Here is a 25,000-nt window from a genome sequence, read left to right on the forward strand (position 1 = left end):
TTAACCATCAAGCAACCGAAACTGCACCGCGCTTGCTCTGTATACGAAAAGGGAGGTTTTCTGGTACTGTTGTACTTTTTACAACAGCGCGCGCGCTAAAGGGTTAATTATATTTTGTTAACTATTTCAGTTCATATGATTTGCTCGTAAAACTGACAATGCCACAAAATTGAACAGCACAATGCCAAATTCAATCCGATAAATCACTTAGAAAACGTTCGCAAGGCTCTTTTGATTTACATTTCGATGAGAAAAATCAAATAACTATCGTTTAATGGATTTGTAACAGTTTATGTGTAATAACCTGTGTGTTAAGCGAGAGCGATCATGAACGCGTTATAATCGAACAGCTACCGTTTCGCGTATAACAGTTTATAATTCCATGCCTCCACTCTCAGATGTAAACAAATGACAATAAACTGATGAGCCTCATCAGTTCGGGATATGATAGGGTGCGTGTACCAATTATGGCACTACCTAAGGAAAGCTATTTATACAAAAATAACGAGAAGACCAACGAATGTCATCAATAAGTTAAAAGACAGCTTAGTTTCCATACTTTACAGGAAAAATATAGAAACGGAGCCAAAACTACTTTTAGTATTTATTACAGTGTGTGCTAATGATAGGAACCCTGTACCAGTTATGGTTACATTTTTTAACTTCGGTTCCTTTTCGCACTATTTGCATGCATTCCTTATGGGGTTAGCCATAACTGGAACACTATGGCGAAAAAGGGTGCAAGGAAGCCGAAATATTAAGGAAAATGATTTATTTCTACCATGATTTGAGGAAAATGTGGAGTTTTAATGAGCGCGACTATCTTTTGTAGGGCCCATATAGCCGAGGCGGTAAACGCACGGGTATTCAGCATGACCATGCTGAGTGTGACGGGTTCGATTCCCGGTCGGTCCAGGATCTTTTCGTAAAGGAAATTTCCTTGACTTCCTTGGGCATAGAGTATCTTCGTGCCTGCCACACGATATACGCATGCAAAATGGTCATTGGCAGAGGAAGCTCTCAGTTAATAACTGTGGAAGTGCTCATAGAACACTAAGCTGAGAAGCAGGCTTTGTCCCAATGAGGACGTTACGCCAAGAAGAGAGAAGAGAGAGAGAGACTATCTTTTGTGAACGTGATCTGTTGTTCATAAAATTTTTCTTGTTGATTTACATCGTAAAAGGGTTAAAATCAACTATGTCTAATAATTGGTACTATACACACTTAGATCAGATCACCGACTTCGGTAAATTATTTACCGAAATCTCAACAGCTGACTGGTCGGTAACCTGTTCGGTAATGAAACAAATTACCGAACGATCAGTAAATTGTGCCGTTGGCCACAACTGTCAAATTTACCGATTGATCGGTAACGTTTACCGAATGAACTGCAAACGGCCTTATTCACCCTGGAACTTCTCTTCCTCTTTTTGTTTGCTTAATTTGTTTTGTTTTTATGAAAAAAAACGTATTCAAAATATCTTTACTTTATCTTTATTATCGTCACTAATTTAATTCACATTAAGTTGCTGCATGCTGGAATCACACTGAGTAGTGAAATCCCAGAGGGCTTTCGGGCCGCGCGCTGCTGCTGACTGCACTTGAAGCTGAAATGACATGGAAACTGAAAGTTTGACACGGTGATACTTTTTGGTTCACCTACCTGTTTCCTTTTAGAACTCGAATGCGCCATCCAAATCGCCACGCTTGAACACAATGATATGCACTTCCGGACTGAAAATAAATCCACTGGGGGAATAATAAAATCCTCTGATTATTGAAGGGTAATACTGATGACTCACTCGACACTCGCCCATTTTAACGTTTACAACAAGTTACCGAAACATCAGTAATTCAAAGCACAAACTACTGAACGTTCGGTAATTTTTTTGCCGAATTCAGTGTTGGAGCACTTTTACAGATGATTTCGGTAAAAAAAATCACCGATTTCGGTAAATCAGGTCTCAATCACCGAAATTCTGTAATTTTGTTTACATTTTTCGGTGAATCTACAGAAATTCACCGAACGTTCAGCTATTTTCATAATTACCGATCTTATCCGGTAAATTTCAATACCGATCTCCGAGCGTCTGTTTAACTGTGTAGCCATAATTGGTACACTTACCAATATCACTCGATATGTTATAAAAGGGACAGAACGAATAATCAAAGGCTCTTGCTGTTTGGTGATCCGAATAGAACAGATCAGTTTTTAAAGTGCTAAATTACGATAGGGAAATTAGATTGAGAAGTGGCACGTGTGCATTGGCATTGTAGCCAAAAAGACTGTTTGCGATATCCGTAGCAATACCTTGAGGAGGATCAGGTAATTAATATTGAATATAATGTGTAAGGCTGAGTGGATCATTCAGTGTATCACTTGAGGGATAAACCTTCAAGTGAAGGTTTTTTTTTGGTGGGCTTGTGCAGATCCGTGGGCGACGTCCGGAAACAAGAGGTGCTGCAATCGTGGTCGCCGAGAAGCCACACCTGTGATCGTCGAGTGCCACGCCTTCGGCCTAGTGAGCCCCTAACGCCCTCTTTCGCCATCGTCACGTTCGACCTTCCGCCACGTGGTGACAAAAACTCTGCGTCTTCAGGACGGATAGGTCGCCAATCGTCCATCCGGCTCGGTCAGCAAACTAACGAGCGAACGTTCACCGCCCGCCTATCGTTTTTCTGGCTCGGTCGGCAGAATACCAAGCGAAACATCACCTCCAGGACGGTAATCATCCGTCCGGCTCGGTCGGCAGAACATCAAGCCAACGTTCACCTCCAGGCCGCCAATCGCTCGCCCGGCTCAGGCCCGGCATATTGTCCGTGCAGTTGAATCTCGGAATTTTCGACTAGCGAAGTTGGATTTTTCTCCCAATCCGTGCGTCGGACCTAACTTCGGAAGTGGTGCGCTGTATAGCGGACCAGGTTTACTACACAGCGCACCACTTCCGAAGTTTGGTCCGACGCATGGATTTGGAGAAAAAATCCAACTTCGCTATTCAAAAACTCCGATTTTCAACTAAATTGAGAATATCAAGCCAACGTCTTCGCTTCAAGCCTACGTCATCGTGTCAAGCCTACGACGCCGCCACAAGCATTCGCCACCGCTTCGAGCCTACACAGCCACTGCCGAGCGGATCGGCGCCCAGCGATTGACATTGGATCCCGAAAGATAGCATAGCTATCCCCAGGTTAGAACTACTAGATAAGTAAGATATTTGCTAAAATATTTGCTTTTGTGTAGCTTTTTTGATCACTTGCGCAAGTTGACTTTACCGTACGTTCAATGTGATCTAAAATGTGATAGGGTAATTTTCCAATTGTTGTACAGCTAAAAACTCGCCTATTGTTGCACATTCCATGTTATTCTTATGAGGTGTGCAACAATTGGAAAATTACCCTACAAATCGATTAGTTTGTAATAACCATTCCCAAAACAGAGAATTTGTTGATTCGTTTGGTCTATTAGTTGGATACTTTTGCGCTTTTGGATACTGGTGAGTGGACTTTGGTGTTTTAAGCAACCCGCTCTGAGAGAGGGCTACCAAAATTGCAGTTTCGCATCACTCCCATAGGGTGTGTTGGCGCATAAGCGAAACTTGTAGTCGGGTTTGGTTAAATGTTGATCACAACAGAAGGAGTTGTGCTAGCAAATCTTTACTTGATTCCGTTCGTGCTCGTGTGGAGTGTTAGCACACTATAAAAGTTGTCCACTTCTAGAACAGGATACCCCGAGTTAATCTTGACATCCTTAGTTTCGTACCGTATCGTCTCGTTTCGCCAGGGGTTCCCAATCTAGTTACAGATTGACAACACTAGTGTCACAGATGGATCAAATTACGACACAGTCGAAACATTGGTTTCCGCGTCGAGAAGGAAAAAAAATATGCGCATGAAGTAGAGCTGGTTGGACAGGACAAAATTCTTCTATGTAGTCTGATTCTCGAGATTCTGGAACTAAAACTATTTTGGACTCACTAGCGGATAATCCCAGAACCAACTTCACTATCGGCTAGCGCTTGATGTCCTGATCAACTTTGTCGAAGACGAAATTCTTCTATGTAGTCTGATTCTCGAGATACAGCAGGTAAGAATTTTTAGAAGGACTCACTAGCACCACCTAGCGGATAAACCTAGACCAACTATCGGTTAGCTCTTGATGTCCTGATCAACTTTGTCGAAGACAAAATTTTTCTATGTAGTCTGATTCTCGACATACACAAGTTTAGAATTTTTAGAACTCACTAGCATCACCAAGCGGATAAACCTAGAACCAACTAGTGCACTATCGGCTAGCTCTTGATGACCTAATCAACTTTGTCGAAGACGAAATTCTTCTATGTACACAGGGAAACATTTCTACTCAGTGGCTGAGTTGGTCTTACTCAGAAATCTAAAAATCCTTTGTTTTCTTACTCAGTTTCCGTTAAAAGTGGGACAACCCATTGCCAATGGGTTGTCCCACTTTTAGCCGAAACTGAGTAAGAGAACAAAGGATTTCTCGATTTCTGAGTAAGGCCAACTCAGTCATTGAGTAGAATTTTTTCTCGGTGTAGTCTGATTCTCGAGATACAGCAGCTAAGAATTTTTAGGACTCACTAGCATCACCTAGAGGATAAACCTATAACCAACTAGTTCACTATCGGATAGCCCTCGATGTCCCTGATCAAGACAATTTTTTTCTATGTAGTTTGATTCTCGAGATACTGCAGCTAAACATTTTTTGGAGCACCACCTAGCGGATAAACCTAGAATCAACTAGTTCACTATCGGATAGTCCTAGCATCAACTAGTTCACTACCGGCTTGCTCTCAATGTCCTGATCATTTTTGTCGAAGACGAAATTCTTCTCCTCCTCCTCTTCTTGGCGTAACGTCCTCACTGGGACAAAGCCTGCTTCTCAGCTTAGTGTTCAATGAGCACTTCCACAGTTTTTAACTGAGAGCTTCCTCTGCCAATGACCATTTTGCATGCGTATATCGTGTGGCAGGCACGAAGATACTCTATGCCCAAGGAAGTCAAGGAAATTTCCTTTACGAAAAGATCCTGGACCGACCGGGAATCGAACCCGTCACCCTCAGCATGGTCATGCTGAATACCCGTGCGTTTACCGCCTCGGCTATATGGGCCGATTTGACTGAGTTATAGTGGAAAACAGACGAATATAGAAGCCACCGCCCAAGTGGCGCGATTCCCTACTGCTAAAATACTGTTGACGCAACTTTCATCAATTCATTGCAATTTATTAGACTGTTCAAGTTCTTAAGCCGTGATCAGTTTCTCTCCACCGACTGGAACTGGGGCAACATGGACCGAACCTGGGGTGGCAGCAATCTGCTTCGAAACGGGAACCGACGACAGGTAGCCACCATGATGTCCCAATCCGTAGACTCCAGCATTCCCGTACGTTCCCCAGGGCTGTCCCCATGGGTACGCAGACTTCAACACGTTGACATTGTTTCCGTACAATCCGCTGTCGTAGCCATTGTAATGGGACCATACTGGAGACCACGAGTTGACGTAGGAAGAATGACCATTCCATGCGGCAGAGTTGGCGTGTTGCCAAGCGTTGTTGTTGTACAGTCCTTTACCGTAGACACCGTATGGAGGCCACACGGAGGTGCTTACTGGCCAAGATGGGTATGTCGGTTCCGAGATGTAGGATGCTTGAGATGCAACCGCAAGGGCTAGAGCTATGATGGCGGTGAATACCTGATGGGATGGAGAAGAATTTAATTATTTGTTGATAAGAAAATAGTAAATTAAACAACCTTCATGATTAATTTGATGGAGAACTAAATTGAGCTAGAGAACTAACGATCGATTGAAAAGTGATACCTCAGGTCAATCAGCTGCTCATTCTTATACCTCTTTGAAGCACAAGCTATTAGAGTGCAAATTTTACGGTTGAGTGCATCCTACAACGGTGTGAAGCGAGTTGATTGCAAGGAGATTGTGTTGTATAATTTGTACAGGATGTTTGAACTTTATGTGCACTAACGGGAATGGTTTTTATGCATTGAAAGTGTCACATATATCGTACAGTGACAATAATCCCTATAAGATTGTTTAAATAGTGTACGTGGATTATGTAATGTGGTAAAGTTACTCGTGAACTATAAATACAAACATCCAACACATCATCAACATCAGTCAACGGTGGATTTTCTTTTTGGCGACAACATCGAACTTGAGTTGTTTAAAAATGAAGGTATCTTAAGTTGATATAACAGTTTAGTCATATTTCCTTCAATAAACAACTTATTCCACAGGTTTTCATCGCAATCATCGCCCTGACCCTTGCAGTGGCTTCTCAAGCATCGTACATTCCGGAGGCGGCTCCCTACTCAACCTGGCCGGTTAGCACTTCGGTTTGGCCACCAAACGGTCTCTACGGAAAAGGACTTAACAACGGCTGGGCGTACGCTGACACTGGCAACTGGAACTCATACCCTAGCATCAACTCGTGGTCCCCTTCTGCTTGGTCACCGTACGGATATAATAATGGCCTCTATGGACGTAAGACTGTTGTGGAACCGAACGTAGCTAAGTCGGCGTATCCATGGGGCCTGCCATGGGGAACCTATGGTACACCAAAACCTCCATTTAGGTAATGGGTCGGGACTGCCTAAATAGAATTTTTACCTAAATGGATTCATTACCTAAATGGATTCAGTTCATTACCTAAATGGAGTACAAGGTTGCAAAGAAGTTTAACTAGGGAGAATAACTCGAATAGGAGATTTAAAGATGGTCATGCGGAGTTTCAGAGAACTTTCAAGGGAGTTTCTGTAGGGAAGGGGCTTCAGGGGCGTTTTCGGGGGTTTTGAAGGGTCTCAGGTGAGAATTGTCATGCAAATGACTAGCTGGGCGCGGAACACAAAAAAACCCTGAAAAATTCCGCCAGACTGAAAAATTTTTGAATGTCGGGTCAATGTCGGGTAAATTTTTATCGTATGTTGGGCCACTGTTGGACCAACATCGAACAACTGTTGGGTCTATGTTGGGTTTGGAGGCCAAAATAAAAACAGGTGAATGATAGGTTAATGTCGGGTATGACGTCATCAATCATAAGTACTCCAACTGTTCTGAACACAACCAAATTCTATTTAGGTAACGTTACCTAAATGGAGGGACCTAAATAGATTTTACCTAAATGGATCCTACCTAAATGGAGGTTTGAGTGTAATGCTGGAGCTTATGGCTGGGGACACCATGGAGGCTACGTGTCATCGGTTCCAGTGACTAAGCAGATTGCAGTTTCTGCCGGGCCGATTTATGCCTCACCATCGATCTCATACGCTGCCCAGAAAGTGATCGTTGCCTGAAAAATTGTGTACTGAAATGAATCATAAATAACAATTCTTCATAATTACCTCACATTACCAAGTGTCGTTTACTATCCTTGTTTTCAGCTTAAGTTTCCAAACTGTCTGCCGCTTCTGAATCAAACTCTACTATACGATCTTGGGATTCGAACCATACTATTATACTTCGTGTTTCTGTTTTAGATCGTTGCAATCCAGAACACGCATGCATCTCGGTTCAGTTCTACAATATTAGCTTACGTGCCACGGAGATGGGTGATGGAAACCACTTTTGTTCTAAATTTAAATCAAATCACTCTGAACGTGGAAGTTTCCGATTAGAGAACTATCCGAGGCGATACCAACGCGAAGAAAGATACTATGTTTCGCGTGAAGCTGCTCCAGCGCCAAGTAGACGCACATCGTCTGTCTCTATTGAGGTGTAATTTCCCCAAAGGAATTATCCTATTAAGCGGAGAGATGGGCACAGTGATTTGTTGTCACCCATGTAGCCAAAATCCATTCAGTCAGCGTTTGGTGTTCGTCCGGGGAGGCAGCATGGCTTCGGTGCAAGAGCGCGGAAGCTGGGCCTCCAAGACGGAGTTCCTCTTGTCGTGTCTCGGTTACGCCATCGGGCCTGGCAATGTTTGGCGATTTCCGTACCTGTGCTACCGCAATGGAGGCGGTGCCTTCCTGATTCCATACCTGGTCATGCTGTTCTTCTGCGGGATTCCGTTGTTCTTCCTGGAGGTTTGCATCGGGCAGTTCTCCGGACGTGGTTGCGTAACGGTGTTCAACATTGCACCGCTGTTGAAGGGCGCTGGACTGGCGATCGTGCTGATCAATCTCATTTGCTGTTCGTACTACAACGTCATCATTGCATATCCGATACTGTTCCTGTGGAAGTCGTTGCGAAGTCAGCTGCCATGGGAGAACTGCCAAAACGAGTGGAATACGGAACGCTGTTTGGAGTTGAGCGGGCCCAACAAGACCCAGATACTTATAGACAACAGTGGCTTGGGTGCTACGGAACGATGGCGAACGCCAGCGGACGAATTTTTCCAGTAAAATGATGCAATTGTTCAAATTCGAAAACATTTGTGGTACATTTGTTCTACTTCCACACAGCCATGAAATTCTACACATTTCGGATGGAATCGATTCTCCAGGAGGCATTGTATGGCCTCTGTTCTTTAGCAACCTAATCACTTGGATGTTCATCTACGCGTGCATAATCAACGGAGTGAAATCCGTTGGCAAAGTTGTCTACTTCACGGCTACGTTCCCGTTCGTGGTACTAGCAGTGCTATTCGTACGTGGTATCACTCTTCCGGGTGCGGTTGAAGGAATAAAATTCTACATACTGCCTCAGTGGAGTCAGCTAACCAACCTGAAAGTCTGGGCAGACGCAGCGATCCAGATCTTCTTCTCGTTGGGCCCCGGATGGGGTGGAATCGTCAACATGGCCAGCTACAATCAGTTCAAGAACAACACCAAGCTCGATTCTATAGTGGTCCCTATCGTGAATTGCGGGACCAGTATCTTTGCCGGATTTGTCGTGTTCTCAGTGCTGGGTTATTTGTCGCGTAAGTCTGATAAAAAAGGTATCCTTTTCTGTTTCACGTTAACAAATTCTGTTCTAGACCAAACTGGCATTCCGGTGTCCACGGTTGCCACCGGCGGTCCCGGTCTGGCGTTCATCACCTACCCGGAGGCAATCGCGATGCTCCCGTTCCCGCAACTATGGGCCTCTCTATTTTTTCTGATGCTATTCTTCCTTGGTATAGATAGTATGGTAAGTGTTATTCATGAAGTACCGGAGCAACTCTTCTGTAAGAATGCTGTTTTTTCAATAGTTTGTGCAGATTGAGACCATCATTTCATCGGTGTTGGACGAGTTTCCCACGCTGAGAAAATCAAAACGGTGGATTACACTGGGGGTGTGCTTGTTGTTGGTTTTACTGTCCTCGCCATGCACAATGGAGGTAAGTAGGAAATTGAACTTATCACCAGTTTTAATTCAGGGGGGTTCCTCCGGCTTCATTGCTAGCACAAGCTACGCCTAGCGCGCCTAAAAGAACGGGAAAATGGCTTTTTTATGTTTGTGAGCAGAAATTGACCGAGGAGCACTTCAAAGTGTTTGCAGCGTTTTAACTGATTTTTGGTTTCGTTCTTGGATTCATCGTCCGCTGCAACACACCGCCGTACATAGCAGAATTTCATTACAGCAAAACCATTACTCAGTTTTGCACACCGTCCATCATTGCTTTGATTAGTCTGATCAGCTTCCCAGGAAAGCCGTTCTCGTCCATGATTTCCCATAGCTCTGTGCTGTCGATACTGTTGTAAGCCGCTTTGGGATCTATGAACAGGAGATGCTTCTCCAAGTAACATTTTTTAGTCAAATAGTCTCCAAGAGGTTCTTAGAACCATCATAAAACCAAAAAAAAATAGTATTAGGTTTTATAACGGTTTTCAAAACTAATGTCCTTTAGCGCAGGCAGCTTCTGGATCGCTTCGATTTTTGCCGAATCTGGTCGTATTCTATGCCGATCACACAGATGCCCCAGATAGCGGACTTGGCTCTACCCAAAACTACACTTTTCCGCTCGAATGGTGAAACCAAACTCCTGGATCCACTAAACCACCACTAAACCACCAACTTCGCATCGATCAGCTGTTGTAATGCTCCGGGCGCAGTTTTTACTCCCGGCAGAACACGATTGTAGCGATATAGCCCACGATGCGTGTTGCTCGTCGAGGTTACGAAAGCCTTCGTCCACCTTCACTTGCAGAAACGCATCCATCAGGTCAATCTCACTAAAGACCGTGAAATTTGCAAGATTGGCGAAGATGATCTTAAGGAGCACCTTCTCCGCTGAGTCAATAAAGCATATTGGTCAATATGCCGACGGGTCTCCGGGTGGTTTCCTTGCCTCTGGTAATATTTAGAACCAGGCTCTGCCGCTTGCAAACCTCTGGGAAAACTTCCTCATCCAGGCATTTCTGCATAGCAGACCTGGACATGTCGGGAACCTCTGCAATAACTACTTTTAAGACCAGGTTCGGAACTCCGTCCGGGACTTTGCTCCGAAGGGACTTTGCTATCTCCGCATGTTCCACACCCGTGATCCTCGCCTCATCGCCAACCCCAGCCCCTGACTGTCCTACGAAAGGAGGCCAAGGACTAGGATCATGACGCGGAAAAGCCCCTCCAACATCTCTGAAGATTGCTCTGTAGGAGCCATTACACCTCTCGTCTTGGCCATCACGATCCTGTAGGCATCATCCCACGGGATCGCATTGGCACTCTGACTGAGACCCTCAAAGCAGGCCTTTTTGTTTGCTCTTATCTCAGTCTTCAGCGCGGCTTTTGCAGTGGCGAACACTACCCGCTGTTCGTTTTGCTATTCCTTTGATCGTGATCGCTACATCCGCCGCCTAGCCCGTAAGCAGGCACGGTGCAAGTCTGCAGTCGCGTCGATCCACCAGTAAACCGGTGGCCATTTCTAAGGTGGGCTCGCTTGGGCGTGGTGAGCACGCATGTGAGAGCACCATTACCAGCTCGCTAGACCTGTGCGCCGACTTTATTTTGCTTGGCGGCGGCGTGAGGGCCATTTTTCCTTTCTTTAATTGGCTTGGAAATTCCCCCTGAAATTTCCTCTTGGAATTCCTGCGAGAACTCCTCCTAGAATTATTTCAGGGGATTCTCATGGAATTCCTACAAGGATTCCTCCTGGGTATTTGTTGGAAATACTTTGGGGATTTCTTCTCAAATTTCCTTAATTTTATTCTGGAATTCCTTTGGGGATTCCTTCTGGACTTCCTTCCAAAAATCCTCCTGAATTTTTCGGGGTCTTCTCTCGAATCCTTCGGGGTTTCCTCCTAGAATTTCCTTGGTGATTTCTCTTAGAATTCTTTCGGAGGTTCTTCCTAATTACACCAGCATTTCTCCTGGAATTCCTTCAGGATTTTGTTCTTTAAATTCTTCGGTGATTTCTCCTACAATTTCTTCGGAAATTCCTCCTGGTATGCGAGGATTCTTCCTAGAGTTCTTTCGAGAATTGCTTCATGAATGTCTTTGGAGATTTTTCTTTTACTTCCTGTGGAGATTCCTTGGGAGATTCCTTCTAGAATTCTTTCGGGGTTTCCTTTTGAAACACGTTAGAGGATTCTGCTTGTAATTCCTTCGGAGATTCATCCCGGAATTCATTCAATGGCGCCCTCTGGGATTCCTGCATGGATTTCTTCTGTAATTTCTTCGGGGATTCTTTCTAGACTTCCTTCGAGGATTCCTCCTAAAATTCGTTCGGGGATTCCTCCTGATGTTGCTTCAGGGATTACTCCTGTAATTATTGCGGGAATTCCTAATGATTTCTATTCATATTTCTTTGGAGATTTCTCCTAGAATTCCTGCGGGGTTTCCTACTGGAATTCCTTCGATGATTCATCCTAAAATTCCTTAAAGCATTTTTCCTGGATTTCTATATGGGATTCCTCTTGGAATTCATTCGGGGATTCCTTCTATAATTCCTTTGGAAGTTTCTCCTAAAATTCTATCGGGGTTTCCTTTTTTTAAGATTTCTTTCTGGGATTTCTCCTAGGAATCTCTTTCTCCTAGAAATCCTTTGAGGATCCTTTTTGGAATTCCCTTGGAAATTCCCACTGGAATTCTTTTGAGGGTCCCTACCGGAATTTTTTTGGGGTTTTTGCTGGATATTTTTTGTTCATTCATCTTAAAAATCCTTAGGAGATTCCTTCTCGAATTTCTTTAGAAATTCGCGCGCGAATTCCGTCGGGGATTCCTCCTGGATATCCTTTAGAAATGCCTGCTGTAATTCCCTTGGGATTCCTGCTTGAATTCATTTGGGAAATCCTCCTAGAATTTCTTTAGAAGATTCGTGCTGGTTATTTTTTGTGAAATTCCTCTAAAACTCCAATCAGGGATTTCTTCAGAAATTTCTGCAGGGATCTCTCTAAAAGAGATTATTGAACCATCAGAGATTCCTGTAGAAGTTTCTTCACGGTTTCATACAGCAGTTCCTACAGAGATTAGTCCAGAATTGTCTTGATGGATTCCTTCAGAAGTTTCTTCAAGGCTCCTCCTAGAATTTATTCTGAGATTCCTCTTTGAACCATTCGGGAACTCCTTAGTGTCAATAATGTGACCTTATTATGAAGTTTGATAGCTTCTGAAGGTTCTGAGAAAACAAAACAAAATCGATGTTTCATTGCCCTTCATTTGCAATGAAGTAATGCAACACGCATTACACTAAGGATACCGGTAATGTCTCAATAGGTCGAATCACTATTGTTCATGTCATAAATGGTAATGGTCATAAAAAAGTTCAGAATACAAATTATAGAGCGCAATGACAACTTCTTTGCTTTGCCAATGTTAACATTATGGTCAAGTTTTGGTCACGCCGATTCACGCCGCCGCCGCCGGTCAAAAAGGATTTATAGGAAGAATCAACGAAAAATATCCAGGAGAAATCTCTGAAAGAGTTCTAGGAAAAGTTATCAAAGAAATCTCAAGAGGAATCCCCAAAAGAATTCCAGAAAAATTCCCGAAGGAATTCTAGGAGGAATCCTCAGAGGATTTCCATGAGGAATTCCCGGAGAAATCCCATGAGAGATCCCCGAAGGAAGTCTAGGAGGAATCTCTGAAGGAAGTCTAGAAGGAATACCCGACGGGATTTCTGGAAGAATACCTTAAGGAATTCCAGTAGATATCCCAGAAAAAAAAAACAGGTGAAATCCCTGCAGGGGAACCCCTGAAGGAGTTCTGGGAGAAATCTCCGAAAAATTTCAAAGTGGAAAACTCGAAGGATTTTCAAGGGGAATCCCCAAAGGAAGTCCAGGAGAAATCTCCGTAGGAATTCTAGGAGGAATCCCCGAAGGAATTCAAAGAGAAATCTCCGAACGAATTCCAGGAGGAATCCCCGATCGATTTATAGGAGAAATCACTGAAACAATTTCAGAAGGAAACCTCGAAGGAATTCCAGGAGGACTCCTGGAGGAACTCAAGAGGAATCCCCGAAAGAATTCCAGAAGAAATTCCAGCAGGAATTCTAGGAGGAATCCCCAGAGGATTTCCATGAGGAATTCCCGGAGGATTCAAGGATGAATCTCCGAAGTAATTTGGAGGAATTTCTGAAGGAATTCCATAAGGAATCCCCGAAATAATTTCAGGAGAAATCCCTGATGGAAGTCTAGGAGGATTCCCTAAATGAAGTCCAGGAGAAATTTCTGGACGAAGAATCTCCGAAGGAATTCTAAGTGGAATCAATAAAGAGTTCCAGGAGGAGCCGCGAAGCAATTCCAGGAGGAATCAGCGGTGGAAATTTAAGGAGGAATCCTCGAAGGAAGTATAGTAGGAAACCCCGAAAGAATATCTTGGTAGAATCCCGCGAATCTTTCCAGGTAGGTGGAAGGATTTGCAAAGGAAGCATTCCAGAAAGAAATTAAGGAATTCCATGAGAAATCCCTCAAAAGTATCCTAGAGATATGGATGATTATAATTCTCCTACAAGATTCCCTGAAAAAACTCTTGTAAGAATTCCTGAAAGAGCTTCTAAAGAAATATCTGATGTAACTCCTGGAGGCATCCGTGAGTCTCCCTGGAAAAATCTTAATCTAAAAACTGAAAGAACTTTAGGCGGGATCCCCAGAAGAACTTCTGGAAGATTTCCTAAACGAACTTCTCGAGAAATTCCCTAAGGATATCCTGAAGGAATCTTGAAAAGAACTCTTATATAGGAATCCCTAGATAATCTTCTGGAGTAATCCTGACGTATCCTTGGATCTTCCTATATGATTCTTTGAAGGAACTTCTGTTGGAATCCCTGAAGAAATGCAGGAGGAATTTCCGAAGAAACATCTGGCAGAATCCCTGAAACTCCTGGAGGAATCTCTGATGGAACTTCTGGATTAATTTCTGTAAGAGCTCTTGTTGAAATTTCTAAAGGAACTTCAAAAGAAATCCCTGTAGGAACCTAGACCTATTTTTAAAGACCTCCTGCAGAGTCCTGCAGGAGTTGCTGAAGAAATTTCTCACTGGATTCTTGATGGATCTCCAGGTGGCATTAATGAATCCTCCTAAAATAATCTTTAAAGGGACTTCTGGAAGGACACCAGAACAAATTCCCGTTGAAATAGCTTAGGGAACTTCTGAAGGAATTCCTAATGAACATCTGAAGGCATCCCTGAATCCTCCTGGAGCTATTAGTGAGATCTCTGAGCGAACTCCTGGAGAGACTACCGAAGAAACTCCTGAAAGAATCTCTGCAAAAATAACTTGAGGCATCCCGAAGTAATTCCAAGAGGAATCCCCGAAAGAATTTCAGAAAGGATTCTTGAACAAATTCCAGGAGGGATGCTAGAAACAATTTCTGTAGGAACCCTTGATGAACCCCGGAGTGATTCCTGAATTATCCTCTTGAGCAATCCCTACTGAACGTCAGGAGAAATCCCTTGTTGGAATTCTAGAAAAATTTCTGAAGGATCTCCTGGACTAGAAACTTTTGTAGGAATTCCTGAAGGAACTACATGAATCTCTGATGAATCTCTAGGAGGCATCTCTGAACTCCACTGAATGAATTGTTTGAGTTTTTCCTGAAGGTACTCTTGTCGAGATCTTCCTGAGAGATATTCTGGAAAAAAAATCAATGATGAAACTCCTGGAGGCATCCCTGAAGAATTTTCTGGAGGAAGCCCAGGTTTATCTTCTGGAACCATCACTGAATTCTTCTAGGGAATTTCTGAAGAAACTTCTGGAGAGATGTAAATGATGAATAATTAATAAAATATAATGAAAAAAAAAACAGTTGTAAGAGTTGAGAAATCAATTGTTGTATGATAGTGATCGTAATTTTTTTTTTAAATCTTAACTTTATGTAAACTTAATTTTGTTCGTGCACTGATCACCGGCGTGAAAAATGAAAATCGGCGGCGTATGGCGCGCCGCCGCTACCTAAGTCGGCGTCGGCGTGGGACAAAAAGTGTCGACGGCGGCGGCGTGGCGTGGCGGCGCACAGGTCGTCGCCGTCTAAACCAAGTAAGTTTAGCTCACGGCGGTGCGTCTCTCTAAATACCCATTCGTCGACGTATGATGTCTTCCTCCTGCGAGGGCTTGGCCTTGGCCTATTGCCGTCTCTTCCTCTACTCGTTGCCTGCTGTTGTTGTAGTCGATACTGTAACAAACCGCCTGGTGATCGCTGTGAGTGTAGCTATCGTCTACTCTCCAGTTCGAACTACTTGTTAGGCCAGAACTACAAAAAGTCACGTCAATAATCGACTCCGCACCGTTTCGATTAAAGGTATTCTTGGTACCGACAACTTACCACTGGAACAAGCAGTCCGTAGTGCTTTTCCTAGCCAGTTGAACTAAGCGTTTCCGACACTATACAGCTATCTACCCAGCCAACAATTTGGTTGCTATATCGAAATTGCAACTGAAATAGTCACACATATATAGAACCAAAGAAATCGTATTCAATGCACGAAACAGGCATATACATACTAAAGTGGAGGCCATATCGAAACATATATACGATTACAGCGATTCCATCCAACATGATTTACGATTTCTTGAAAAAATTCTACGATTTCGCCGATTTCATCCGTCTAAATATACGATTATTCATGATCTTATTACGATTGAGAGTACCAATATACGACTCAAGATTTTCGAATAAAAAAAAACAATTGGTGTTCAGTGGGAATCGAACTAAGGTCCTTTGATTGAGAACTGCGCGTTATCTCTATTGGCTATATTGCCAAGTTGAAAATAGAGAGTTCAAAGTAAATGGCATGAAACAAATAAAAATTAACATGATACGGTGCGAGACTTGTCGTGGGAACGTTGTTGTTGTTGTGCATTGAGTGGCACTAAAAGTGGTGCCGTGCAAGAGGCCCTGAATTCACATCGTTGTTGGAATCAATACATCACTTATTGTAAGTCATCTGCTGTATATAAATAGTATGAAAATCTATATATTTGGTTGAAATTATTGCTACCATGGTTGGAATATGTCAACATCAACAGAAATACAAATTTGTTATGAATACCATTTTTTTCTTTTTCTGTATTAGGCAAATATGTAAACAAAACCATTTACGATTTCCGAGATTAATATTCGACTAATAAAAGTGCAGTAACAATCATATGCGACTGTAAAAATGAATATACGATTTCTACGATTTCATTCACTTCGTATACGACGCATGTGTGACGCAAACGATCAATATACAACATTGTTATAGTTGTATACGATTTCACCGATTATCATCATACCTTTAGGAAGCAAGCTCGATTTAGCAGATTCATATACAATGTGAAGCGACGATTTCCACGATTCAAAGAAATCATATATACGATGCTAGCGAACTTGCAGCTTGACACTAAGAATGTATGTTTTTTTCACGATTCCATCCGATTCTGTGCGATCCTACCGATAGTATCTCGCACCTTTTATGATCGGAGGCGACTATATGAAACAAAATCGCAATTGCAATTTAATTTGGCATGAAATGCGATTTTACGCAATTTTTGTCAACAAATATACATATGATTATACAATTCTGATTCAATATATGAAAATATACGACTTTTTCCACACAATGATTTACGATATGTGGTTGGCTGGGTAGGGACTGATCGGGAAAAGAAGTAACTACTGATGTTTAACTTCATATGGCCCGAAGAGCCGAAAATATCTTGTACCCTAGCATCCTTCTTAGCTACACCATTGTCTGTAGCCTGTGCTAAGTAGAACTTAAATTGGTTAATAAATTCTAATCTGTATCTCTCACCTACATAACCCATAAACATGTTTTCTCGTCAGTTCAGTGACTGTTTGGCATTACGTCTCACTACTATACAACAAAACAAGTAAAGATGCGCGGAAGTTGGGCCTCCAAGACGGAGTTTATCTTGTCGTGTCTCGGTTACGCCATTGGTATCGGTAACGTTTGGCGCTTTCCGTATCTGTGCTACCGGAACGGGGGCGGCGCTTTCCTGATTCCTTATCTGATCATGCTGGTCTTCTGTGGAATTCCGTTGTTCTTCCTCGAAGTATCGCTGGGACAGTTCTCCGGACGTGGTTGCGTGACGGTGTTTCAAATTGCCCCTCTGCTCAAGGGCGCTGGATTGGCGATTGTGCTGTGTAATTTTGTATGTGTTTCGTATTGTAATGTGATAATGGCGTACTCGTTGCTGTTTTTGTGGAATTCGCTGCGCAGTCGGTTGCCGTGGATGAACTGCGGGAACAAGTGGAATACGGAACGGTGTTTGGAGTTGGGCGGACAAGGAAGTCTGATTATGAATGCATCAGCTCGGTGGCGAACTTCTGCTGACGAGTTCTTCCAGTATTAACATTTTTGTAAACAAAAATGATAGATCGATTGATAAGTTCCTATTATTTACGTTTAGCAACGCAATACTGCACATTTCGGATGGCATTGATTCTCCAGGAGGTATTGTGTGGCCTCTATTCTTCAGCAACTTAATCGCTTGGATATTCATCTACGCGTACATAATCAATGGCGTGAAATCCGTTGGCAAGGTGGTTTACTTCACTGCAACGTTTCCGTTCGTAGTCCTAGCAGTGTTGTTCGTCCGTGGTATAACTCTTCCGGGGGCCGTAGATGGAATACGGTTTTACATACTGCCTCAGTGGAGTCAGCTAACCAATCTGGAAGTCTGGTCAGATGCAGCGATCCAGATCTTTTTCTCTCTAGGACCTGGATGGGGTGGGCTCGTCAACATGGCCAGCTACAATCGGTTCAAGAACAATACCAAGACTGATTCGGTATTGATACCGATTGTGAACAGCGGGACGAGTATTTTCGCTGGATTTGTCGTATTTTCAGCACTTGGCTACCTTTCTTGTATGTTTTATATGTATGTAAATTTTTAAAACTTTATTGTGACTTTAGTTCTCGTTTTCGGTCAAGATCAAACTGGGCTTCCGGTATCGACGGTTGCCACTGGAGGACCGGGTCTGGTGTTCATCACCTACCCGGAAGCAATTGCAATGCTTCCGTTTCCTCAATTGTGGGCTTGCCTGTTTTTCATGATGCTGTTCTTTCTGGGTGTGGACACAATAGTAAGTTTTGTGTCATTACCGTATGGAGTAACTCTGGTATGACAATTAGCAACCATATAGTTTGTGCAGGTTGAGACCATCGTTTCGGCAGTTTTGGATGAACTTCCACGGCTAAGGAGACATAGAAGGTTGTTCACAGCGGGGTTGTGCTTTGTGATGTTTTTGCTGTCCTCGTCATGTACAACGCAGGTGAGCTTAAGGTTTCTACTTGAGTTAAAAAAAGATAAAAAAAACATAATAAAATATGTAATTCTAAAGTACATCGGCAGCGGTCGGTCTGAAAGTTTTTGTCCATATAAGTATTACTGAATTTTATACGAATTTAATTATTATATGTACAAGCGGATTCCAGACCTTAAAGTGGGTTGAACACTTTTTATTTCCGTTTCCACTTCATCTTCCAGGGAGGAATGTACCTGGTGCAGCTGTTCGACTGGTACGCGGCATCCATTTCCGTCATTTTGGTGTGCATCGTCGAAATTGTCGCCGTGGCGTGGATCTACGGAGTGCGGAATTTTGTGCGCGATGTGGAGTTCATGATTGACCGGACCGTCGACCGGTTTTGGATCCTGTCGTGGAAGTTTGTCACTCCTACCATTTTGACGGTATGTTTGTTACGTTCCATCTTGTAACATCACTGAATGCTATCATAACTATTGTAGTTCATATTCATTACAACTATTCTGTACAACACGGAAGCTACCTACAATGGTGTTCGGTATCCCAAGTGGGCTATTGCTGTCGGATGGATGAGCTGCATATCTTCCATGCTGTGTATTCCAGCATATGCTTTGTACAAGCTAGCTTCTAGTAAAGGATCGCTATTAGAGGTAAGATTTGGGGGAAAAGAAGGTTTTAAATCAAATTCTGTCAACTTCTTCCTTACACCGATTTCGTATTTGATTTTTTTTTATATCTTTAGAGGGTTAAATCCAATTTAGCTCCACGGGATTGGGGTCCAGCTGATGCATTGCAGAGGACTCTATGGCAGCAAAATGTTGAGATGAAGTCCGTCAAGTGAAGCCTGAATTGCCAGCTCTAATATGTCTGCCTAAACTTACAATACGTTGAGAAATATGAATAAAGTAGGTTCAATAAAAACGTCGGCCGTCGTTTCCGTTACCTGTAGACGAAACACTGATCCGAAGTCCATTATGCAGTACATTGTTTGTTTTACCTTATTCGAATGGCATGAGTATGAGTTAGAAACTTTTTCTAGGGATTTCTTAGTGATTAATTTTGATGTTTAAATTTCTCATGCGAAAGTTTCAGAAAATCTTGCATTAATTGCTTCAAAAATTCCTCCATGAATTTTCAACAGAAATCCTTGAGTGATTCCTTTAGAAATTCTTTAAGAGATTCCTTCAAAAACTATCGATAGTGTAACCACGGAGACTTAATGGGCTGCTCCGCAGCCACAGTGGCTCCCAATTACACCCGGGACAAGCTCAGTAGCATGAGACCCCTCGAGCTGGGTCTCAGGGCCGGCATGCTACTCGGTAATCGGAGGGGCTTCGCGAATTACGTATGAAAAACAGGAAATTTCACATTTCTTAACATTTTATTAAAAATCCTAGTGTAAAGTGTGGGTGTGGGTGTACATTTGTGTGGCGTGTAAGCGAGACTAATAGGCCAAGGCACTGCACGGTACTCACTGTTGCTGCAGACTTACTCCTCGTCGCTTTGGCCCACACGGCTGCTCCTGCACTACCGTGTGGCCGGAATTTCGCCGCCGGGGCAGCTTGGGATCGGTGCAATGGCCGGTACTAGATCGACGGGACCAGCAGGCGTTGCTGGGTGGTGTCGGGCGATCAGGCGTCTTCCCTCGTGGACACGATCGGCCGGCCGTGGCATGGCCACCTTGGACGGCCGAGAGGGGAACTCCTCCTTGACACTTAAGGCCCATGGCCTGAGGAGATCGTCCGGGCTCGGACGATGGCGGATCCTTTGCTATTAGGCTCGGAAGCCATTTTGACTTCCGAGCCGCCGTGTGTGGCCGTTCTATTCAGCGGATACGAGGTCCTATTGGAAGTGTAATTTAGGGATTCCGTCAGGGGGATCAAAAGGTGATATTTGGACCCAATTACCTGAACGGAGGTAGTCTGGTAGCTCTGGTTTTCTGATCCCTGTCCCAAAAGGGGGGGGGGGGAGGTTAACGCTTTTGCACAGAACTACACATGAAATGAACTACACACACGGACGCCTGGTATACTTCTGACTAATCTTCAGTTTATGAAGATGGCTGCGCCCATTGGCACTCACCTGATTCTAAATTCCTTCTTAGCGCCAGCCATCTTAACACCCTTTTGAGAGCAGCGGTTTATTTACAGCGGTGAAGTTTCTCGCTAGGGTGCGTCCTACTGTATTTTTGTTTACATTTAAAAACGTGAATTTTCCCAAGACAATCACTCATACAAACGAAAATCTTTGAATTGGAACCAACCGGTTACAATAGGGAATCGCGCCACTTGGGCGGTGGCTTCTATGTTCGTCTGTTTCCCACTATAACTCAGTCAAATTTGAACCAATTGACACACCTTTTGGAATGTGGCGAGATAGGTATAGTATCTACCCGTGTACAACATATCCAGTCAATTGGTTCAAAATTGACTGAGTTATAGTGGAAAACAGACGAATATAGAAGCCACCGCCCAAGTGGCGCGATACCCTATATACTTTCAGAAAACTATCCACGTATATTTACAGAAATTCTTGCATGAATTCCTGTAATAAATCCTAATGATATTTCTCCAGTAATTCCTTCAGAAAATCTCCTAGAATTTTTTAAAAGAATTTCTGACAGGAATGCCTTTTTACATTTCTCTGAAAATTTCTTCAGGAATTCATACACGGATTCCTTTAGCAAATGCATAGTTTCTTTGAAAAAATTCTTCAGATTTTATTTACAGAGCATTGCATAGCATCAAATCTTGGATGAAGTTGTAAAGTTGCATATATCCATTGTCAATGCTGATATCACTACTATCTACAATGTCCTCACTCAGCTCCACACACCTCCAAATTTCACAAATTTCTCCAAAGTTCCTTATTCTAGAAATTAATTGAGGAACCCCTTAATTAGACCTTCCTTGAATTCATTTGGAAATTGCTCCATGGATTCCTTTAGAGAATTGTTAATGAATTCCTTCCAGAAAGCCTTCGACGGATTTTTTTTTGTATGTTCCTTAAAAACATCTTCCATGGATGGAAGAAATACCTCTAGAACTTCCCTCAGAATTTCCTCTTGAGCATTCTCCAGAAATTTTTCCATGAACTCCTCTAGAAAATCTTCCATGCGTTTCCTCAGAAATTCGTCCATCGATTCTTTCAGACGTACGTACAGGAATTCTTCCAGGAAATCATCCACGGATTCCTTCACAAATGCTGTCAGCGATTTCTTCTGTAAATCAAAAGATCAAGATCGCTCCAGAAATTTATCCAAGGATTACTTTAGAAAATCTTCCATGTGCTCCTTCAAAAAGACTTCCGAAGATTCTGGAATTACTGGAGGAATCCTCGGAGGAATTACTGGAGAAATCTCCGGAGGAATTCATGGAGGAATCTCCGGAGGAATTCCTGGAGGAATATCGGGAGGAATCCCTGGAGGAATTTCGGGAGGAGTTCCGGTAGGAATTTCCTGGAATAATCTCCGGAGGAATTCTTGGAGTAATTTTTTGGATGAATTTCTGGAGAAATGTCCGGAATGTTTTCCCCGAGGAATTTCCGAAAAAAAATACTGCAGGAATCTCCGGATCCATATCTGGAGGAATTTCTGGAAGAATCTTTGGAGCAATTATTGGTGAAATCTCAAGGGGAATTGCTGGAGAAATCTCCGGATCATTTGTTGGAGGAATACCTGGAGGAATTTCTGGAGGAATCTTCGGAATAGAACTTGGATGATTCTTTGGAAGAGTTCCTGAAAAAACAGCAAAGATAATCAAGAGGAACCCCCAAAGAAATTCATGAAGGAATCCTCAGGGGAATACCTGAAGGAATACCTGAAAGAATTCCCGAAGACATCTCCGGTAGAACTTGTCGAGGAATCTTTGGAGGAATTATTGGAGAAATCTCAGGAGGTATTTCTGGAGGAATCTCCGGAAGAATTTTTGGAGGAATCTCCGGAAGAATTTCTGGAGGAATCTTCGGAAGAGCACCTGGAGGATTCTTTGGAAGAGTTCCTGGAAAAATCAGCAAAGATAATCCGGAGGTATCCCCAAATTCATGAAGGACTCCTCAGAAGAATTACTGGAAGAATTGGCGGAGATAATCCGGGAGGAATCCCCGTAGGAATTCCTGGAGGAATCCTCGGAGGAATTACTGGAGGAATCCTCGGAGGAATTACTGGAGAAATCTCCGGAGGAATTCATGGAGGAATCTCTGGAGGAATTCCTGGAGGAATCTCGGGAGGAATTCCTGGAGGAATATCGGCAGGAATTCCTGGAGGAATCTCTGGAGGAATTCCTGGAGGAATATCGGGAGGAATCCCTGGAGGTATCTCGGGAGGAGTTCCGGTAGGAATTTCTGGAAGAATCTCAGAAGAAACCTCCGGAGGAATTCCTGGAATAATCTCCGGAGGAATTCTTGGAGTAATTTTTTGGATGAATTTCTGGAGGAATGTCCGGAATGTTTTCCCCGAGGAATTTCCGAAAAAAAAAAATACTTCAGGAATCTCCGGATCCATATCTGGAGGAATTTCTGGAAGAATCTTTGGTGGAATTATTGGTGGAATCTCAAGGGGAATTGCTGGAGAAATCTCCGGAGTGTTTCTTGGAGGAATACCTGGAGGAATTTCTGGAGGAATCTTTGGTGGAATTATTACAGAAATCTCCATGATGTCACTCCTGATGTAATCTTAAAAGAAAATCCTGGAGAAATACCGGAAGAAACTATGAGAGGAATCCATAAAGTTACTCCTAGAGGAGACCTAGAAGGAGCTTCTGGAGGAAGGATTTCCCAGATAAATTTAATAAAATATTCCTGGAGAAATCCCAAAAGGAACACCCAGAGAAAACCTAGAATCCCAAATAGTTCTATTAAAAAAAAACTCCTGGAGAAATCTTAGAATGCATTCCTGTAGAAATCCTAGAAGGAACTCTTGCAATGATCCCGGAAGTATTTCCTGCGAGAATCTCCGAATAAATATCTGAGGGAACTCCGGAAAAAATACTAGAGAAATCCCGGATGAAATTATTCGAGGATGGTTCGAAAAAAAAAACTCCTGGTAGAATCTTAGAAAACACCCTGACGATCCCATACTATTAAATCCTGAATAAAAGCAGGAACTCATGGAGCGATTTTTGTAGAACTTTTAATGAAAATCTCAGAGCCATTTTATGAAAATCCCCGGCGAACTCCTGATGGGTTTTCCGGTGGAACGCCTGGAAGAATTTAATGAGGATTTTCTGCGAAATCCCAAAGAAAAACCTTCGTACGGAATGCCAGAAAATTCAGCACAAAGAATCACAAAGTATCTTCAGTTTATTACACTCAAGTGGTCATGTAATATCCGGAACCATTCCGGAGATATTCTGGATTGTACTGGGGTCAGGGAGTGGGGGAGTTGTATGTTTTACCAAATGACGAAAAGTGATTATTTCGTGTGTTATTGTGTTTGAGAGGCCCTCGCGGAATCTGTTTCAGCTGTTCCGGAGCGGCCATATCAGTTGCTTTATACTTCAGTCAATTTTTTCAGCCCCATTCTCTTGAAATCATAAAGCTTGATAAGTCGCACGACATGTTTTAGTTGCAAACCAGAAATGTCCCCGATGTCACCCCCGTGGAACCTATGCTAGATGTTCCGGGGTGGCCATATTAGTTGATACATACTTCAGGGTATCGTTTCTGACTCAGTTATTCGAAATCATGAAATTTGATATGTCGCACGACATGTTTGGATGAAAACCAGAAGTGACCCCAATGAGGCCCCCGCGGAACCTGTCATGGTTATCCGAATGGGTCAACTTATTCAAATCTGCTTATCACAGTTGTGTTTTATTGTTCGCAATGAGAATTCTGCTGTAAATCGATGGTTCAAACACAATAACACACGAAATTATCATTTTTAGCCATTTCGGAACCCTCCCTGACCCAGTGTTGGGGGTCGGGTACGTGAAGGTTAAATTTCCATTAAATTCCTTGTAAAGCTTTGTCCCAGTATTTCTTCAAGAACTGTATAAAGTAACCGTTAGAGCCCCGCACAGTTCTTCCCACCGTAGTCCGAACCCCAATATTGCAGAATTTATAATTAGTATCCCACCCAAAAGTTATAAATTGAATCATTTTCCCCACACGCGCGAGAAAAAGTACATTTCTATTTCAAGAACATTTCCTGAGGAAACGAATGAAATTTCTCTAAGTCCAAATCGTAAACAACCTGGTGGCCTTTTCTTCACATCCTTCTTACAGCATCGATCGTTTCGTTAAAATTCTGTCAGTTCAACAAATGTCAAAATTACTTACGGAAAAAGCTCTACTTGGGAGCAGGAAACTAAGCTTAAGAAAGCATATCTGGAAGAACTGGAGAACCCTTTGTAGATTATCATAGATAAATATCATGAAAAAATCTTTACAAATTCGAAGGAAGAG

The 25,000-nt window shown here is 42.9% G+C and overlaps 5 protein-coding genes across 5 annotated transcripts in view; 3 read left to right on the forward strand and 2 right to left on the reverse strand.

Annotated features, from left to right (window-relative positions):
- LOC109427815 (eEF1A lysine and N-terminal methyltransferase homolog) overlaps positions 1-25,000 on the reverse strand; it is a 90,218-nt gene that overhangs the window by 63,145 nt on the left and 2,073 nt on the right. The window lies entirely within an intron of this gene.
- LOC109421181 (uncharacterized) lies at positions 5,229-5,906 on the reverse strand. The gene is made up of 2 exons (XM_029871073.2): positions 5,769-5,906; positions 5,229-5,709 (listed from the first exon to the last, which is right to left on the reverse strand). Exons 1-2 carry the CDS (start codon positions 5,772-5,774, stop codon positions 5,260-5,262), a joined length of 456 nt encoding a protein of 151 aa, XP_029726933.1. The 5' UTR covers positions 5,775-5,906; the 3' UTR covers positions 5,229-5,259.
- LOC115265530 (uncharacterized) lies at positions 6,104-6,625 on the forward strand. Its single transcript, XM_029871074.2, has 2 exons — positions 6,104-6,208; positions 6,270-6,625. Exons 1-2 carry the CDS (start codon positions 6,203-6,205, stop codon positions 6,609-6,611), a joined length of 348 nt encoding a protein of 115 aa, XP_029726934.2. The 5' UTR covers positions 6,104-6,202; the 3' UTR covers positions 6,612-6,625.
- Positions 7,770-19,526, forward strand: LOC109432476 (sodium- and chloride-dependent glycine transporter 1). The gene is made up of 7 exons (XM_019708803.3): positions 7,770-8,368; positions 8,433-8,890; positions 8,948-9,099; positions 9,161-9,289; positions 18,820-19,020; positions 19,078-19,245; positions 19,338-19,526. Exons 1-7 carry the CDS (start codon positions 7,785-7,787, stop codon positions 19,434-19,436), a joined length of 1,791 nt encoding a protein of 596 aa, XP_019564348.2. The 5' UTR covers positions 7,770-7,784; the 3' UTR covers positions 19,437-19,526.
- LOC115265529 (sodium-dependent proline transporter-like) lies at positions 17,062-17,816 on the forward strand. Its single transcript, XM_062849540.1, has one exon. The coding sequence runs from the start codon at positions 17,206-17,208 to the stop codon at positions 17,680-17,682; it is 477 nt and encodes a 158-aa protein (XP_062705524.1). The 5' UTR covers positions 17,062-17,205; the 3' UTR covers positions 17,683-17,816.

This window comes from Aedes albopictus, chromosome 2, assembly GCF_035046485.1.
Source record: "Aedes albopictus strain Foshan chromosome 2, AalbF5, whole genome shotgun sequence".
NCBI lineage: Eukaryota > Metazoa > Arthropoda > Insecta > Diptera > Culicidae > Aedes > Aedes albopictus.

Bases quoted from the DNA above. Each gene is read 5' to 3' on its own strand.
- LOC109432476 (XM_019708803.3), top strand. From the start codon at position 7,785: ATGGGCACAGTGATTTGTTGTCACCCATGTAGCCAAAATCCATTCAGT. The intron at 8,369-8,432 runs GTAAAATGATGC...ACTTCCACACAG, and splicing joins CCAGCGGACGAATTTTTCCA to CCATGAAATTCTACACATTT. The intron at 9,290-18,819 runs GTAAGTAGGAAA...TTCATCTTCCAG, and splicing joins CCTCGCCATGCACAATGGAG to GGAGGAATGTACCTGGTGCA.
- LOC115265529 (XM_062849540.1), top strand. From the start codon at position 17,206: ATGCGCGGAAGTTGGGCCTCCAAGACGGAGTTTATCTTGTCGTGTCTC.